We start from the raw sequence: 20078 nt of genomic DNA, 5'->3' as shown, positions 1-20078 counted from the left end.
TATATATATATATATATATATATATATATATATATATATATATATATATATATATATATATATTGTATGTGTGGGTGTGGGTGTGGGTGTGTAGACTTTTTGTAAAACTACATGTCCGTTAATGGAACGTAGCTGTCATTCGGACCAATCAGAGCCCGCCGTTTCATCCGGGTATTCTATCGATACAAACACCTTACACACTAAGAGACCGAGTTTAAATATGATTATTTTTTGTTTGTTTGTTTTAAAAATTCAGATTTATTTTGCTTTCAAACACAGTGTGTAAATAATAATAATAATAATAATAATAATAATAATAATAATAATAATAATAATAATCAGAATTATTGTGACTTTAGTAATGTAAGCATAATTTAAATACTTTAAGTTTCTGTTTAATCATTTTTATGTCAGTAAAACTGTTTCCACTTAAAAATATTTTTAAAAATTTTAGTCATTTTACTGAATTATAATTTTAATGTAGTCAAATCCACATGAGGCACAAAAATACAACACTGTGTTGTGTAACAGGAGACGTGTGGGAATTTTCCCACTTTGCATTCAATCACACACACACGCGGGCGCACGCGCATACGTTTGTAGACAATAATGCGTCAGTTTAATGGATTATTGTCTAAAACAGTGTTTTTTTTTTCTTACAGTTAAATGTTATTCTCAGTTTTCTCACTGAATAAAGCAGATTCCTGGTTCTTCTTCTCCTCTTCGTCAGTTTCCAGAAAGTTCAGCTCACCTTCACCCTCTATAACTGTGTCCTGACTGTCCACACTGCTGCTCGATAGTGAATCATCATCATCATCATCATCATCATCATCACCATCTTTCCTTTCACCCAGATGTCTCTCTTCTTCTGATGGCGCTTTAATCCCATCCTTTAAGTTATTCCCAGAGTAACCTGATCTTTCCTCCAGCACACATCCCTCTTCTTTAATTCCAGTCTTTTCACTCACATTAATCAAATCATCTTCTGTGTTTTCCACCGAATCCCAGAATTCAGCCTCTTCGTCCTCACTCTCTGAATCAGGAGCGGTGTGTTTGCGAATGCGGCTCATGGCGTCCCACAGCAACTCTGGACACTGTTTCACTCTGATGGATTTTGGTGCCGTGGACGACGCTGAAGAACAGACTTGGGCATGAGCGCTAGTGATCTCAGATAAACTGTCAGAAGGTCTGGAGTGAGAAGAACGATCTGCAGGTAACAGAGGAGATGGAAAGGTGGAAGACACACAGTCATGAGGAGGAGGAGATATCTCAGAGTGTGAAGTGGAAAATAAACTAGATGTTAACTCTTCTTTACTTAGTGTGTGGTGAAAGTCAGGTGAGGGAGATGTTATACCTTCATGATCTTCTTGCTCGAATAACTCACTAGAGCTACGAAACAGGACAGGACCAAGATTCTTTAGATCATCTAAAAGGGTGTCTTTCTTTGAACTAGCTTCTTGCTCAAGTGACTCAGGATTTTCCTCAATGTTCTCCAGAAGGTTAGGGCTGAAATTCTTCATGTCAGTGGTTTCAGGATGTTTGCCTTCATTAAAATTATAAACACACTGATCGACATGTCCAAGGAGGTTCTCCTCACTTTTCTCATCAAAACACTCTCTAATATCTGTTACAGTGAAGGAATGATGAAGATTATTTACATCCCTCGAGAGGTTCTTTTCAGCGAGCGCATCCTCTTGGTCACATGACTCGCTTGTGTTTTTCATACTGTTACCGGGGAGAGTTTGGTAAAGATTATTTGCATCATGTTTTGCATATGAAGGTCGGTCCTCTCTCAGGAGGTCATCTTGGACAAGTGTGTCACTAGTGTTCAGCACAGAGCTATGGAGGAGGCTTGGATAGACATCTGAGAGATGTTCTCCTCTGTGAATACCTTCATGACCAAATGACTCATTTGGGTTTTCCACATGATGTTTGAGAAAAGGTGGAGAAACTTGAGGATCTCCTGAATATGAAAGAAGGTTCTGATTGGGACTGCTTTCTTGGTGAAGTGTCTCAGATGTGCTCAGGGGGTTTAGGCAGAGACTCTGCAGATTTAACAGGTTCTCCTGACCACCTTCCAGGCTGAACATCTCACTTGTTCTTTGCTGGTTATGAAAGGTGATTGATGGGTTCTCCTCTGAGGGCCTACCCTCTTGGTCAAACACTTTACTAGTATCTGGCTCGTACCTGTTAGGAAGGATTGAGCCTTTATTCTGTATGTCACCTGTATCAGCCAGGAGATCACTAATGTTTTCAACATGATCTCCTCTTAAATTTGAGGAGCTTCCCTCAGTGGGTGTATCTTCTTGACTAAATGGCTCGTTGGCATTTTCCACACTTCTACCAAGAAGCATTTGATAGAGATCCTGTCTCTCGTCTGTTTTATGTAAGAGGTTGTCTTCTCTTCTCCTACATTTCTGACTGAAGTTGGTGTTTCTCAGGATGGTTTGGTTGAGATTCTGAAAACCATGACTCTCACCTGAGGGGCTGCCATCAGAGCACTTCTTAAGCTGTTTCTCCTTAATGTCATTCACAACTGTTAAGAAGTTTCCATCCGGGATGAACTTCCTGTCTACTGACTTGACTTCATTTTCCTGTTTAGTGCTCTTCATGATCTGATGTCCAGTACGAGCGTTCACGTCATCTCCGTGAGTCACCTCAGATATTTCCAGTATGGCTTCAGCTTCTGACACTGAGCTTGGAGGTTCTTCCTCATTTGGTGTGGATGTTATTGGGGTTGGAGAATTTTCACACTCTGCTTTTAACCAACTTTCAGATTCAGCTTCAGCAAATCCCTCTGAAGTTTCATGAGTCTGTTTGATGCTGGAATTTTCCATCTGAGTGGTTTCCTCCAGTGTGTGTGCTTCGTTAAAGGAATTCTGAAGTACAATTCCCAGAATTCTCTCTGCTCTTTCCTTTAAAGTCTCATGTTTAGGTTGGACTTCACTGGATGTGTGTCTTGTTTGGTTAATGTTCTTGTGCACTGAACCTCCGTCTGTAGCCTGTTCAGTGGGTTTGTGGTCACGGTTAGAATCAGAGCTGACATACTGGACGTGTTCCTTTTCAGGAGGAACAATGAACTCGACTTTGATGACCACACAAGTTGCATCGATGACCATGAGACCTGTATTTGTCTCATTTGTGTTATTTCTTGGTTCTGATTGTTCACATTGATCTTTCCTGTTAATACCTCTGTCTGGTTTATTTATTTTCTCCAGAACACCATTAGAGCAGTGGTGTGATCTGGGTTCCTTCCATAAGGGAAACTTCAGTGTGGTTTGGTGATGTGTTGTGGATTTAGAAGACACAGCAGGAGTAATATTGTCCTTGTCCTTGTTAGAGTCTGTGTCTTCACATTTCTTTTTGTGTCTTTCCTCAGTACTCTGCTTTCTCAGTTCCTCTCTGCCATTTCTCAGTTCCTCTATGTGTTTAGAAAGTCTTACATTTCTGCCACTCTGGTTTTGATGTTCCTCTCTGGGTTCTTCCGGTGTAGGGTCTAGGTTAAAAGAGGTTAATGATCGACGTGAATCAGCTTCATCTGCCAGCTGGACTCGTTCTCGAGTCCCTGTAAAAGTTGAGTCTTTAAAAAGAGGAAAGGATTGGCTTTTAGGTGGTTCATCATTAGGAGAACTGGAAAGACCCATGTGAGAAACTAAACAGAACACTGTTCCTTCACTTCTTCGTCTTCTCTTGGGTTTGGTTAGTGTTATATCTGAATGTGATGTCTGATACTTCTCATGATGTCCTGATGATTCTGGTGTGAAAACATGTTGTTGGTTCTTTATCTGAACCAAGGGCCAATGTTCCTGTTGATGTTGTGTTCTGGCAGGACCTGGAAAGTTAACGGTTCCTGGTGTCCCATCACCTGATGAACATCGTATATGTTGTCTTCTGTCTGAGAACGGGACAGAACAATGTTCCATTTGTCTTACATTATGTGGTCTGCTTCCAAATCTGTTCTCCATACTGAGGACTGGTTCCCTCAGCGTTCCCGTTAGTTTGTTCCAGTCGGGTCGAGAGGTGTATGGTGGAGGTGGTGTGTAGTCTGGAGGTCGGCTCCAAGAAGAACTCAGGACTTTGCTCTCGACTCGCTCATTTAACATTTTCCCAGAAGAATCGTGTTTCACAGAAGTGTACGGAGGAGGCTGGTGAGATGGGACAAGGTTAAATTTGTTCTCTGAGATCTTTACACCGGATCTCTGACTGGGTTCTGTGCTGACTGATCTGCTTGCAGAACCTGATATCCTCTCAGCTTTCAGTGCATTTTGGATTTCGCTCCACATCTCTCCCTGAAGACGTCTCCTCCTGGAGAGAGAGTTAAAATAACACCGCCTCGCCCATTCCTCCAGCTCTCTGTAACTGTTAGCCCCGAACCCATCTTTATCCTTCTCTTGTCTGTAGTGTGTGGTAACGGGTTGCCATTGATTACTCAAATCCCCTCTTTTCACCATCATCTCCTTCTCTCTTCTTTCCCTTTGTCTCTCTATCAGACCTCTCTGCTTTTCTGTCTCGTGATCAGTAAACTCAGGACATCGTCCACACTCAGTGGTCCAGTTTACTTGGTTCTTTACACTTCTGGATCCTGCTGATTCCCAGCTGATGGGTTCTCCGAGGCTTCTGTGATATCTGAAAAGAAAACGAGGAGAGAGATGACCTGGTGAAGTTTGGGACAGCGCCAGAATAATCAGTGTTCTAGTCATTCTAGTAAAAATACTAAATAGTTATTAGGAGACAGTATGTACTAAATATTTTCAGGTTAAATTTAGTTATAAGGTCTAATCTAATCTAATCTAATCTAATCTAATCTGCTTCTGGGATCTGACCAGGTTAATCACTTTGTTTAGAATAATTTGTAATCCTGAAATTTTCCTTTACGTTTTCCAATGTCGAGTTTTTCATCATGCCTCTGAACGGATATCTCAGTTCATTTTTATTTTATTTATCGTCTAAGAGCTGTATATAAATGAAACAAGTGATACAAAAAAGATACAAAAAAGAGTCTGTAAGTAAATTATATGCTGCTTGAAATATGTTCATATAAAAGTGCAGTTTAAAATAAAATACACCAAATAAAAAAACAAACAAAAAAGAATCACAGCAAGAAACAAGACCTTTGCAATACTGCCATCTAGAGGATTTGATGAGTATTATAATTTCAAACTGGAAAATATGCCCCGGCTCAGTTCAAATGGAGCCACTGAGCCACGCCCACTTGATCAGCAGAGTGGGCGGAGTCATGTTGAATTTCTCTATTTTTTTATTTTATTGTATTTTACGTTGAAAGGCAGCATAAGGTTCTAAACTTAACACACTGCTGCTTTAAAGGCGATTAAGTGACTTGTGTTAATGTTAATGTAAATAAAATGCCTAAACATTTCACTGAAATACTTTTAAAGTGTTTTAAAGTGGGTTTGTTTCAGATGCTAGGATTAAATCATGTTCTCACATGAGCTTCAGTTACTAAATGATGAGTTCATGACTGAGAACCTTTTCTAATTCTGAGTTTTAACGTTTAGAACAAGATTAAATGTTGTTCTAGTAGAAAATTTAAAAACTAAAGAGTGTTACTCACGTGTGTGAAGACGAGCTCCGTCCTGGAAAAGTTCTGTATTTATCACATCCAGAGAAGTTTCTCTCTCTTATGTCCAACAGTTCCATCAGTTACGCTGATTTCAAAATGATCAAAAATTTAAATTTACATTCATTTATTTAGAAGAAATTCAGAATACACACTACTACACAATCATATCATACAACATACAAACACATCACACGAGCAACATGATAAACAAATAACAGCTTTTATATATTATAAACAATGTATAGTGAAACTCTTGTTTATTCAATCTAAATCTAATCTAAATCTGACAGTAAACATACGGAAAAACTTCATTGTTTATAAAGGAATAAAGAACACAAAAAAGGAAAAAGGTGTAATAATCAAATTCACTCATTTGCAAAAGAGCAAATACACTCTATTCAGCTATAAAGTCAATAATTGTTCTTTAAATTATTATTATTATTATTATTATTATTATTATTAATTTACATTTAGGTATGTTCTATAGAAGGATAAATATTAGGACAGCATTCCAAATAATGAATAACATTACCCTTCTCTAAATAAAACTGTAAATGTTAAAGACATTAAATAGACAGTTTAAATAAACATAAAATTTAAATATAATTGTATATAAAATAAGATAGTGTATAACTGAACTCAGAGAGAATCTGATTAAATAATTATTTACCTTTACACACACACATACAGAGTAAATCAGCGTCTCACACACTCACACAATGTCACACACACTCACACACACACACGTGCTGTACGATTTGAAGTCCAGCAGCTCATCATGAGGAGTGATGTTTTGAGATTCTCCTGTTTTCACTGTGACCCCGCCCACTTTTCATTTACAATCATCTCAGGTTTTTATTCGGTGTTAAAACTCCGCCCTCTTGCCAACAAGCTCATGAGGAATGTAATTAAATTGAACAAAGTTGCTGTTGTGAATGTAAACACTCCCAGAGTCTGGAGGGGAGAAAGAACCTAACACACACACACACACACACACACACACACACACACACACACAGTAATGTGTAGATCAGCAGGTTTTGAAAGTCATGGTTTTTGTTGCAGAAACAAAGCGGACTCAAACACACTGAGCTCAACAACATGCTGCAAAATCCACAAAATCCTCCAACACACACAGAATACAATCACTACAGTGCTAATAACCACATTTTATTATAATATATAATTATACATTTCTAAAAAATATATTTATTTATTTATTTTTCACATCAGTAAAATCATCTAACATGACTGAGTGGTGCAGATTTACAGCTGGTGTGTGTGTGTGTGTGTCTACAACTTTTTAATAATTTTTAATAAAGTCACCCCCTCCAGGATTGAATGATTTTGTGATCACAGAAATTAACACAAAATCAGGGAAACTGCGATATTCGGAGGAGCCACAATTTTTCTAATCTATTGCAGATTTTCTGCAGATTTGGGTAATGTGACGTCATGACACGCATTCAGCCAAAGCCCTCTTCCATTCACGTGCATAGAACATGAGTACAGATAAAAGCTCTCATTTACCAGCAAACACCACTGTGAAAGAGCAGGACTATTCCCTGCGATTACGATTTCAAAAAAAGTGAAAACTTTTTTTTTTTTTTTAATCCGAAGCAAAAGCATTTTTGGCTGCAACAATCACAAAAAACTTCCTGTACGCACTGTAAAAGAACACAAGTCAGTAGGTGTGTCCTAATTTTAGTTCCTGTTCCAGGATTCAATACTTTACTCAGGAGTTTGCTGTACTGAACATTGCTGATCGATTAAACACAAAAATAACAGATTCTCTAAAACCATCTAACATCTGTGTTGATAATGAAGCGTTTTATATATGAGACAGCAAAGAGTGTGTGTATGTAGATGCATAAAAAATGACATTACCCTTTACTGCACATATTATGTTATTCTATACAAAATATATTTCTTTGAATTGCTTTATAGAATTTTTTTATTTTCAAAAAAATGTTTTGGATTTTTGGATTATAATATAAACAGAAGAAGAGTTTCAGTCCTCCATCATGTTGTTATTCTCAGTAACTTTCACAGTTCCTGCACAGGAACAAAAACTCATCCAGGAATCATGAAGTTCTCCTTCAAGACAGTTTAATTTTTTACCAGAAATAATGCAGAAAAAAGAAGCGAAATGCCCTTGTTCATTAGAGTCTTTAATTTCACACAAAACCAGAAAGTTCAGAAACTGAATCAGAATCTGGATAAATTTCTGTAGAAACACCTGAGGACTTTATTCTTCAGATAAACATCGTCAGTGTGTGAAAATAAACTCAGTACCGAGTCACACACCGAGTTTCAGTGCTGATGATAAAGATCTGTGATTCAGAGCGAGCTCTTTATCTGAAACTCTGCAGCGGAACAAACAGGATTGAGTCTGTGAACAGAAATCAGAACATCAGCAGAAACACCAGGAAACAGTGTCACACTTTTCTGGCCACAAGCTTCAGAATCTTAAAGCCTGCAATTTGATTGGCTCTCAGTACCTCAATACACCACTTCCTGAAGGTTAGACAAAGTTCTGAATGCCATTTCATATGCTAAGCCCTGCTTACACACACACACACACACACACACACACACACACACACACACACACACACACACACACACACACAGAGCTGTGATGTCAGGCCTTCCTCAGGGTTCCTGTGTTCTGCTCAGAGTGGCTCTGTAAATGTTAATATTTTTATGAGCGTCTCTGTGCACGAGCTCCACACGGAACCTCTGAGGCAGCAACGTGTTGTAGAACTCGTATGTGTGGTGTTCTCTGCGCATTTTAGATGAGAGATAAACCACAGCGCCACATTTACTCAGATGGACCAGAGTGTGGAGAAGCAGAGGGAAAGTCTCGGGGATGTAGACGATGTCGGAGCCAAGCACCAGATCCCACTGAGATGAGAACTGGTCGAGATCACGACCCCAGAACAGCGGCAGCACGGTGGGGAGTCCGGCAGGCCAACCGGTCAGCGGTGTGTTAGAGTCAATGTTCCTCACAGTGTGGGGGAGAACCTCAGGGAGATCCGTCACCGTCACATGTGCACCTGCAGAGACACAACACTACAATAACACTACAGCCAGACAGACATTAAACAGGTTCCTCAAGGGTTCTTTAGATGGTTAACGGTTCCTGCTTTCTAAGTGGATTCTTCTGCAGCCTTTTCTGAACAGGACACTCTGTGTTTTGAGGCTCTCCGTAAAACTGTTCAAGTGTTCAATAGAGGGACAAACCGGAGAACCCTATGGGGTGGTAGAAATCATTTTCTAAGCCAGACAGATAAAGAGATAGATGGAGAGAGAGACAGATACACAGAGAGACAGGTTTCTGCGCAGAAATGTGAATCAGTAGTGTGATTAAACAGTCCCTCTAGGCTTGCAGGAATTAACGCAAAATCAAGGAAATGCCGCAATATCTGGAGGAGCTGCAATTTTTCAAAAACTACAAGACGTGTCATGTGATGTCACATTATTAAACTCACCTAATCGAGCAGCCAGTATGCTGACCAAGCCGCCGCCTGCTCCCAACTCCATCACACGCTTCCCACACACTTCCACACACTCCCGCTCCAAAAACTGACACATCTCAATCCCCTGAGTACACACACAGTTAAGACACAGGGTAGGCGTCTCAGGTTAATATTTTCTCTCTCTCTCTTTCCATATATACACACACACAAACACACACATGTACATATATACACACACACACACACACATATATATATATATATATATATATATATATATATATATATATATACACATATACATCCATCCATCCATGTTCAACCGCTTACTCCTTTTCAGGGTCGCGGGGGAACCTATCCCAGGTTCATTTTTTCTCTCTCTCTCTACACACACACAAATATATATATTATATATATATATATATGTATATATATATATATATATATATATATATATATATATATATATATATATACATATATATATACATATATATATATATATATATATATATATATATATATATATATATATATATATATATATATATATATAATGAATCTGAATGAATCAGTGATTGAACAGATGATTCAGTTTGTTTTAGTGATCTGTGAATCGAATCACTAAAAAGAATCGTTTGGAGTTATCTGGCTCAAAGGTGAAGTTTGAGAATAAAGAGCATGACGTCATGACGCAACATACATCCCGGAAGCGGCCACAGCATCATCTTCATAAATAATAATAATAATAATAATAATAATAATAATAATAATAACAATAAAGAAACTTTCCCAGCCTCTACATTGACCTTTATCGCGTGTAGTGAATGAAATGGTGCTGATTAAAACTCACTGCGTCCCACACTGACGCTGCGACTCCCAAATTCCCACCGAAAACCTCATTAATTATGAATTTCTGACCGAAAAATGTAAATGTTTTATCTGCAGAGAAACTGTCCTTAAATAAATGATCTTCAGCGGGAAACACTTCATTCGAGTCTCCGTCCATGGATGAAACACACTGAATGACACCATAACAAATGGATAATAAAGAAATAAAAGTCCTGATGTTCTGTAGTATTGTACTCCTGCTCGGACAGTGCGCGTGCGCGAACACTACGCACGCGCGGTAACACGTGCTTCTGCTTTCATTTGATCTGTTTATGACCTCTTGTGTATGCGCGCACAAACACACGAGACCATTATACATAATCACAGTGAACTCTTAAGATAATATTATAATGTAATGTCACACTAAATAAAAAGCGTTCGTTTGTAATTCAGTGTGTGACCACATGATGGCGAAACAACCTGAAACAGAGAGATGGCGCTCATCACTGAACAACAAGCAGGCGTTAAATGTTTCAATTTATTAATTTATATTATCAAAAATAGATTAATTCGCTTGTTTCCTGTGCAAGAAAGTGTCTTTAATGAGAAGTAGGCAAACAAATCCAAAATGAGAGTCAAGAAGAAGATGAAAACAGGCTTAGGTCAGGATATCAGTGAATAGGATATGCTGGGCAAAGGCAGAGCACATAAGTCAAGGTCAAGGTCAAACCAGAGCAGTGATGTTAGGAATAAACAGGTTTGGTAACAGCAGGTGCACGAAAACAAGCTGAGTGTGATTTGCCGGTGAGGAGATTCAGGAAGAGCTTGATCTTCAGCTACTCAGATATCCCTTCACAGCTATTAAAATACAGAGAACACTGCAAGAAGAACTCCTTACACTGAGATGCATCAGCAGAGAACTTGTCTGGTGTCGGCTGGTTGTCGGAACTGGTGTGTGGAGTGACGCGGTGCAGGCAACAGCTGGAGAAAGGAGGTTAAGTTTGGCATCGAGGTCAGCCAAATACTACTGCTGTTGCTGCTTCTGCTACTACAGCTGCTCTCCCATCAGCTTCTGTCAGTCGTGAGGGCGTGCCGTGAGGGCGTGCCGTGATTGTGAACAGGTGTGAATGATCAGTAATTGGGTGACTGTGTCAGTGCATGTCTTCTGGGCGGCCATGCTTGTATTCCACGGTGTATTCTCGGAAACAGAGTTTGTTGACTGAGTTGACCTGACACACACACACACACACACATATGCACACACACACACAGGTGTGCACACACATGCACACACACACAAACACACACACATAGCGAGAACACAAGGCCACTGCATGTTAACAGTTTGGGGTTTCTTTGAGACTTCGCTGGTTTTGTGGAACAGATATGACTGCAGCGTCAGGTTTAAATATTAGAGTGTGTTTAAACAGAACTTTAACTGACACACAACTGGGTTAAAGTGTCATTCAGGGACATTATAATAACATGATGACTTATTCTACACGTGCATGATGTGTTTATTTACACTGATTTAAATCTGTATTTAAAGATAAGAACTGATTGCACATAAACATTTATTAATTAAACTCGCCATATAGGCACTACAGCAGTTATTTTATTTACCATTATTACTCTTTAATTAGCTTTAAAAAATCAACAAATTTCATTGCTAATTCTCTTTCAAAGTAGCAATTTATTATAAGGCATTAAAAAGTATAAAAAAAGTTCAGCTGATGAGTAACAGTACAGTAACAGTAATGCTACAATTATTCTACAGTAACAACAGAGTAACACTACAGCGTCACTATAATAACTACAGTAACAATGACACTAACAGACCTGAGTGACGTGAAAGTGTCGTATTTAAGCACCAGTACCTGGACATTAATATCATCACATGTGTAAGTAAATAAAGTGCTACATGAAGGCCATCATCTGATTTCAGTCACATGTGAGATTTAGACACAATTCACCTCTAGTTACAGAAATAAAAAACAACACATTTTAAAAACAGTTCAAGGATCATCTCACAGCTCCACAGAACTCTGAGGAGCTCAGAGGAACTCAGAGGAACTCAGAGGGGCGTGTCCACACAGGAATTATTCATCTGTCCCTGAGTGTTTCCTTCATCTCCTCTTCTGTTCCTTATCCAGAAGACAAGATGAAATGATGTCTATAAAGAGCACTGTGTGAGAACACACACACACACACACACACACACACACACACACACACACACACAGACACAGAGTGCTGGACTGGAACACACACTCTCCACAGCTGTTTTCTGCTTTGTTTCTCCTATGCAGATGTTTTCACACTGCTGTATGCAGAGTCTCAGAGCTCGATGAACTGCAGATTAATTTCTCTGTCTGGAACCAGGATGGTTCGGGTCATGGGTCGGACCACACAGCTGCTCGGATCCGGCTTTACGTCATAATGCAGTAAAATCTGGAGTTAGAAAGACAGAAATGCATTTGATTCACATGGAATGAAACTGAATTAAAATGAGCAGAACCCTGAGAGTGTAAATAAATGAAATGAACCTCATACCCGACTGAGGGCCAGATACAGCTCCAGTTCTGCAATTCTGCGGCCGATGCAGCTGCGTTTGCCAACTCCGAAGGGAAGAGAGGAATACGGGTGATTCCCTTCATCACGACTGATCCACCGCTGTGGCGTAAATGAGTTCGGGTCGGAAAACTGAGCCGGATCACGTGATGTGGCGTAATGACACAGAGTGATGAGCGTCTGCAAACAGGTAAACACACATTATAGTGGAGGGAGGGGTTATAATAGAGGGTGGGGTTATAATAGAGGGTGGGGTTAAAATAGAGAGTGGGGTTATAGTGGAGGGTGGGGTTATAATAGAGGGTGGGGCTATAATAGAGGGTGGGGTTCTAGCGAAGGATGGGGTTGTAATAGAGGGTGGGGTTATAGTGAAGGGTGGGGTTATCATGGACAGTGGGGTTATAATAGAGGGTGGGGTTTTAGTGAAAGGCGGGGTTATAATAGAGGGAGGGGGTAAAGAGAAGGGTGGGGTTAAAGTGGAGAGTGGGGTTAGTAATAACTTTATTGTTATTATCAATTTACAGATTTATAATGAAATAAGATTTCTGTGAATTTTCTGGGTTAAAAGTAATAGAATAATGCTTTAACATTAAAATACCCATAATGCACTGCAGAAGGGTCTAATGATGTAGTATAGCAGGTAAAGAATACCCATAATGCACTGTGTGCAGTTTTTGTAGCCTGTATAGTGATTAAAGCATGTGAGTTTGGACACATCCACAGTGGAGTGATGATGTGAGAGTGCATCGCTGTACATTACTCATTCTGTTCCAACATTAGTGTAGTGCACTACATAGTGCACTTCATGTTCAGGTGAAGGGCACAGGGAACATTTAGGACATGTATCTGAGGTGAACTATAGGTCAAGTTTTAATAGTATCAGATCTCTGATTATTTACTATGTGTAGCTATTCTGTGCAATAATAAATACACCTACTTTTTTGGGAATGACGTAGCCTCCGACTGTAATATTCCGATCTGTGATGACTCGGGCGTTCCCAGGAATTACAGGATACAGCCTGTTTATATTCAATAAAACACTGAGTATTAGAATCAGTAACATGACATTTCCGTCAGACAGTCAGAACACACCATACTCCTCTCGGCCAATCAGAACACACAGTACTGCTCTCTGCCAATCAGAACACACAGTACTGCTCTCAGCCAATCAGAACACACAGTACTGCTCTCGGCCAATCAAAACACACTGGATGGCCTGATATTAGTGAGGAATGATAAGGAGAATTTACACAAGAGAAATATAATGGAATAAACCTCTGAACCTGGTGATTTCTTTAATGACAGCCTTCATCAGAGGCATGGCCGCTACATCGGCTGCTGTCGGGATTCTTCTGTCTCCCAGAACCTTAATGACCTCTGACCTCAGGGATGCCTGGATCTCAGGATGGCGGGAAAGTTCATAGAGAGACCAAGACAGCGTGCTGGAGATCTGAGAGACAGAACAGAAGTGATGAGGTGAACGTGTGTTAAAGTGCTAATGTAACCGCAGCAATGAGTAATAATAAATAAATAAATAAATAAACAGTGACTTTACCGTGTCGACTCCTGCGAGCAGCAACTCCGTCACGTTACTGTACACAGATTTCATGGGAATTCCAGCTCGAGAAAGGAAGTAGGTCAGATATCGCCCCTCCACTTCCTGTCCGCGTGCCAGCTTCTCCTCTTCTTCTTTAAGGCGCTGGTCGATGTGACCTTTCGCTGTGGAAGAGGAAATGCAGCCGTTTACGCGTTGTTGTAGCGATCAGCTCGACACTGGAGAGTTTAAATCACACCAATGATCAGCGTAAACATTTCGGTCCTACACTCACCGAACTGGAACATGTAATCCCAGCACTGACAGAACGTTCGCCATGGTTTAGGGAAAAGCCGATGGAGCCATGCCGGCATCGCCATGGTGAGCAGCGTCATCACAAACATGGTGTTAATGGACTGGATAAAACGTTCTGTTTCCACGGGAACCACTGCATCCAAACAGCCAATCCTGGACTCGAACAGTACCGAGGAAATACCTGAGACAGAGAGAGAACTCTCAATTTAATCATTACTTAATCTCAGCAGTATAGAAGTAGAAGAAGAAGAAGAAGCCTTTATTTGTCACATCTACATTACAGCACAGTGAAATACTTTTCTTCGTATATTCCAGTTAGTTAGGAAGTTGGGGTCAGAGCTCAGGGTCAGCCATGATACAGCGCCCCCTGGAGTAGAGAGGGGTAAGGGCCTTGCCCGACCTTCTGATCAGTAACCCAGAGCCTTAACCGTTGAGCCATACACTGTGTGTGTGTGTGTGTGTGTGTGTGTGTGTGTGTGTGTGTGTGTGTGTACCTTCGAGGCCGAAGCGATAGAACTCTGCTGCGATGTCACTGACGACTCCGTGAGGATTTTGTTGTGTGCGTAGTTTGAGTTTAGTGATCAGGTCGGTCACTACAGCGTTAAGTGTGCTGTCATATGCCTCCACTGATTTGGGACGCAGCATGTGTTTGGCGAGAAGACTGCGGATTTTCTGCCACTCCTCCCCCTCACTAGCCACGCCCAGAGACAATACACATAAATCCATCAAAAATTAAAGCAGTTACATTAATAGTTTTAATAAGGTGTGTGTGTGTGTGCGCGTACGCGGTCAGCAGGCCGTATCCATGTCCTCTGTGTTTCCTGTAGTCCTTCCAGGAGGAAATGTCTGACCTCATTGGTGTGTGTCCTTCCTGTCTGAGCACTTGCTCTATCAGCTCCGGTTCTGCGACATGTACCGTCAGAACCGGACCGAAACTTGCCTTCCACATTGGCCCGAACCGGCGCCGACCATCCACCTGTCAACAAACACACATTCACTGTAGTGCACATTTCACTCAATAGTGCATAGCCCACAGATTCTGGATCAGAACATAACGCTTCATGTTCAGGTGTGCTCAGGCTTGTGTGTGTTGGATCAGGGGTGTGTGTGTGTGTGTGTGTGTGTGTGCTCACCTGCATTTCGTGCAGTCTGGATAGTCCTCGGTTTGCCAGCAGGTCCAAGACAAACCTGACTGCTGATGGTCCAGGCATCTGATCCAGAGTCCTCACCTCTGCCACAGGTTCCACCCACTTAATCACCGGGGACACGCCCCTCCAGGACACACGCATCATCTGCTGCATCATCTTCACACTCTGCACTTACACTTCACACACACACACACACACACAAACACACACACACTATCTCTGATGGGATGAGTGTATCCCCCACATACTCCCGCTCTGTATTTATAAGGCACATGCACACACTCTCAAACACTGCCCACCCATTACTGAGAGAAAGGGGGGCAGGGTTGTCCTGGAGGTGTGGCCAATCAGAATGCAGGCCTCCGGCAAACCCCTGAATTCTGAGCATGCTGTCGGCTTTCTAATGAAACTCAATAAATATACATAGATATGAGACAGTAACATGAATTAACATGTGCACTGCTGAATTACATTAAAATCTGCACCACTGAATGTACACCTGCTCTGCTGAATTTACACCTGCACTGCCGAATTAACACCTGCACTGCCGAATTAACATCTGCACCGCTGAATTAACACCTGCACTGCTGAAGTAACATCTGCACCGCTGAAGTAACACCTGCACTGCTGAATGAACATCTGCATTGCTGAATTAACATCTGCACTGCTGAATTAACACATGCACTGCTGAATTAAATGAACACCTGTAATGCTGAATGAACACCTGACCTGCACTGCTGAATTAACATCTGCACTGCTGAAGTAACATCTGCACTGCTGAATTAACACCTGCACTGCTGAATTAACATCTGCACCGCTAAAGTAACATCTGCACTGCTGAATTAAATTAACATACAGGACATAAACACTGAGTAATAATGTAGTTAATATAACACTGTATGTTATGAGTTAATTAAACACCAACAAAGTGTTCATTTTAACCCTGTAGGAGATTCCTGACTCTGCAGCACACACAGACACACAGCCACACCCACACACACACACACACCCACACACACATACACACACACACACACATGCACACACACAGAATATAGATTTATACAATATCCAAAGATCCAGGTCAGACACACAAACTGATAACGTCTGACCTGGATCTTTGGATTTTGTATAAATCTATATGTTGTGTGAATGTGTGTGTGTGTGTGTGTGTGTGTGTGTGTGTGTGTGTAGATTAACTTTATCAGCTGTGAGAAGTGATAAAGCTGTAAAGGTCAGACTCCACCGTGTCCACTTGTGTTCAGGTTAAAGAGTCGGCTGATTAGGAATAGAGCAGTGTCATTACATCATTACACAGCTCCTTACACACACACACACACATACACACACACACACACACACACGAGCAGACATAAGGATCTGCAGTCATGTTAGACACACAGTGCTGTGTTTGATGTTACTGAGGCTCTGAGATGAACCTGGATCTCGGCCAACAGCATGTGTGTGTTCAGTGTAGAAATATAATCAGTACTGAGAACTCGGCCTGGATAAATCTGTGTCCTAACCAGATGTCTAGACCTCCTTTAGATTTCACAGAAAATGGAGAGATGGAGGGACGTGACGTGAGCTTTCAGCACGTACACTCCTGCTATCATCACCTTACCTCATTAGCATATTTAAATATCGCCATATTACCAAATTACCATATTACACCTATACTACAGTAGTGCTTGAAAACATCTTCAGATTTTCACACAGGTCCTAAAAGTAGATAAAGAGAACCCAAATAAACAAATGAGACACAAATATTATACTTGGTCCTTTATTTATTGAGGGAAATGATCCAATATTATATATCTGTGAGGGGTAAAAGTATGTGAAACTTTGTTTTCAGTATATGGTGTGAGCCCCTTGTGCAGCAATAACTGCAGATAAACGTTTGGGGTAACTGTTGATCAGTCCTGCACATCGTCTTGGAGGAATTTTAACCCATTCCACAGTACAGAATAGCTTCAACTCATGTTGGTGGGTTTCCTCACATGAACTGCTTGCTTCAGGTTCTTCCACAACATTTCTATTGGATTAAGTTCAGGACTTTAACCGTTGTTCCTTTAGAAGTCGCTGGTTTCATTCAGAACTCATCATCCTGGTCCAGATGCAGTAAAACTGACCCAAACCGTGAAACTAAATTTTCAATGCACTGTGACTGTTTTAACCCACTTTACCGTAATATTAAATTACATAGTATTATAACTGTCATAACATCTTATTACACTGTATTAGCATATTATTTTATAACTATATTATATTAAACTATTACCTTTCAGTGCATCAGTATTGCTTTGGATTTTAAGCAAAACACGGACTATTTCACATAACTCAACCTACACACTTTATTGTTTTTACACTGTGTACAAAACAAAGGTTTGACCAATATGACCAAAAGTATGTGGACCCCTGATCATCACACTCATATGTATTTGTTGAACATCTCATTCCAGATTTATTCCCCCTTTTCTGTTATAATGAGCTCCACTCTTCTGGGAAGACTTTCCACTAGATTTTGGGGCATAGCTGTGGGGATTAGTGATTCAGCTACAAGAGCGTTAGTGAGGTTGAGGTCAGGCACTGATGTTGATGTGAGGAGGCTCCAGTTCCAGTTCAACCCAAAGGTGTTCAGTGGGGTTGAGGTTAGGGTTCTGTGCAGGACACTTGAGTTCTTCTACCTTCTTCCAACCTTCACACAGCACATCTTCATGAAGCTCGCTTTGTGCACAGGTGCATCATCATGCTGGAGCAGTGTTTGGGATTCTTAGTTCCAGTGAAGGGAAACTGTAATAAAAAAAAGTATGGCATGACATTCTTAAGTTACTAAACAATTGTAATAGTTGGTAAGTTGCTGTGGTATAAAAGAAATGAGACTCTTGGGGTCATGTTGTTTACACACCTTTACTATGATATTACCATATTACTGTTACACTTATTATATAACTATATAAATGTTGTTAATTGTAGATTTTACATCATCAGTTTTTATCTTTAATCTGAATTTCCTGCATGAAAAATCACCTTCACTCCTTTTTCAGTTATTGTACATAAAACTGTCTCGATTTAGAGAATCATTCAGTATTTTATCTGAAACTGCTTCCAAATGACTTCAGTACTCAGTAAAGTAACTGGGTGAAAGGACATCACATGGAGCAAAGAGGTCAAAGGTCAATTCCAGAAATAAAATCTAGGACAGCTTCTGACACTCAGATAATAAAAGTCACTAAAATCTCTCTCTCTTTCACACACACACACACACACACACACACACACACACACAATATTTGTGTAAAAGTTGTAAAAATATTAATGTATGTAGTGTGCTGCAGATAAAACTACAAAGTAAAAATGTACACATGAAGAAAAAAACATTAATGCCAGTGTTGCTAACAATCATGGCTAATCAGTTAGCACTGGAGTCATGATAGCTGATATGCTAGATGCTGACATTTACTGAATATTATTTAGCCAATTTATCTGAGTACAGTGTTTCTGACTAGCACAGGAATTTCACATAGCTCAGTAATGAAATTCTTAATCTTTCTGTAGTCTCTCTGTGTGTGTGTGTTACTGAGCAATGTTGTGTAGCTAGCAGTCAGAGCTGTGCCAATTCAGAGTCTAACTTGCTAATATGTTGTTGTGTTGTTGTGTTGTGTAACTTGTAGGTGGTAATTAGCAAGTTGTAATAACGTCATCTCCCACCTCGACATGTTCTACACGCAAAGTGGAAAAAACAACATGGATGCCTCCATGAAAGGGGGTTTTGTTTGCTCTGTCAGAGAACATAAAGCTACTCATAAAAAAGCTTCTTTAACTGCACTTTTTCACTTACAGGCCTGAGAGGCTCCTGCTTCTGTTCTACTGTAGTGACCTTTAAACATTTATACAACATTTTAGACTGAAATCGCAGCACAGCAACAACAGCGGACAATAGCGAGTAGCTTAGCAACAAGCTAGCTGGCTAACATTAGTGATAACACTAATGTTGATGATTACCTTCTCTAAACAGTGATCAGTGTTATAGATTTAACCGAGTACTGTATCTGTATATGAACTGATGTTGCAATGCTGCTATAAACTCATTTAAAAGTAGAGAAGATTAATTTTACTCTGTTCTCAGTGTGAGCGATTGTGTTATTGTGACATCACTCTGTAAACAGGGAAGCTAATGAGTTGAAATTTAGAGTTATGGGGTTGTTTTTGGTGGTTTTTACTGGCTGTATTTGGGGAATTACAGGTTATACCCCAGCATAACACCTCAAAGAGCTACAATTGCAGACTTTCAGCTATTTGTAATGAACAAACCAAACAAAAGCAATTGAAATACTTCATTACAACGAACGCTTCCTGTGGTTTCCCCAAATTCAACTTATAATGACTTATCCAGACTCATAATTATTCACCCCATGAATATGCAATTGTTTTTGTTTGATTTGTTGATTTGCACTGAGGATTGAATCCTTTAGATTGCAGCTGTAACTTTCAGGCTAACTTGCTAGTCACTAGGGCTGCTAGTTAGCCTAGCACAGATTTAAATTCAGAATTCACATTTTAATCTGATCAGTGTTCAGGTTTAAGAGAGAAATGAAGAGGTTTAACATCAATCT

General features: G+C 40.2%; 3 protein-coding genes across 3 annotated transcripts; all 3 read right to left on the bottom strand.

Moving 5' to 3' along the window:
* Positions 1-407: 407 nt before the first annotated feature.
* si:ch211-159e12.5 (uncharacterized) lies at positions 408-6348 on the bottom strand. The gene is made up of 3 exons (XM_017450112.3): positions 6252-6348; positions 5573-5666; positions 408-4626 (listed from the first exon to the last, which is right to left on the bottom strand). Exons 2-3 carry the CDS (start codon positions 5656-5658, stop codon positions 663-665), a joined length of 4050 nt encoding a protein of 1349 aa, XP_017305601.1. The 5' UTR covers positions 5659-5666; positions 6252-6348; the 3' UTR covers positions 408-662.
* Positions 6349-7579: 1231 nt separating this feature from the next.
* Positions 7580-10918, bottom strand: eef1akmt3 (EEF1A lysine methyltransferase 3). The gene is made up of 3 exons (XM_017450115.3): positions 10793-10918; positions 9076-9187; positions 7580-8640 (listed from the first exon to the last, which is right to left on the bottom strand). The coding sequence occupies exons 1-3, from the start codon at positions 10802-10804 to the stop codon at positions 8237-8239; spliced, it is 528 nt and encodes a 175-aa protein (XP_017305604.1). The 5' UTR covers positions 10805-10918; the 3' UTR covers positions 7580-8236.
* A 586-nt stretch (positions 10919-11504) lies between these two features.
* On the bottom strand, positions 11505-15705 carry LOC108254794 (25-hydroxyvitamin D-1 alpha hydroxylase, mitochondrial). The gene is made up of 9 exons (XM_017450114.3): positions 15448-15705; positions 15100-15290; positions 14809-15005; positions 14295-14495; positions 14021-14184; positions 13749-13915; positions 13403-13484; positions 12448-12645; positions 11505-12345 (listed from the first exon to the last, which is right to left on the bottom strand). Exons 1-9 carry the CDS (start codon positions 15616-15618, stop codon positions 12232-12234), a joined length of 1485 nt encoding a protein of 494 aa, XP_017305603.1. The 5' UTR covers positions 15619-15705; the 3' UTR covers positions 11505-12231.
* Between the last annotated feature and the right edge of the window lie 4373 nt (positions 15706-20078).

This window comes from Ictalurus punctatus, chromosome 21 (genome assembly GCF_001660625.3).
Source record: "Ictalurus punctatus breed USDA103 chromosome 21, Coco_2.0, whole genome shotgun sequence".
Classification (NCBI taxonomy): Eukaryota; Metazoa; Chordata; class Actinopteri; order Siluriformes; family Ictaluridae; genus Ictalurus; species Ictalurus punctatus.
This window is presented reverse-complemented; position numbering and strand designations above follow the sequence as displayed.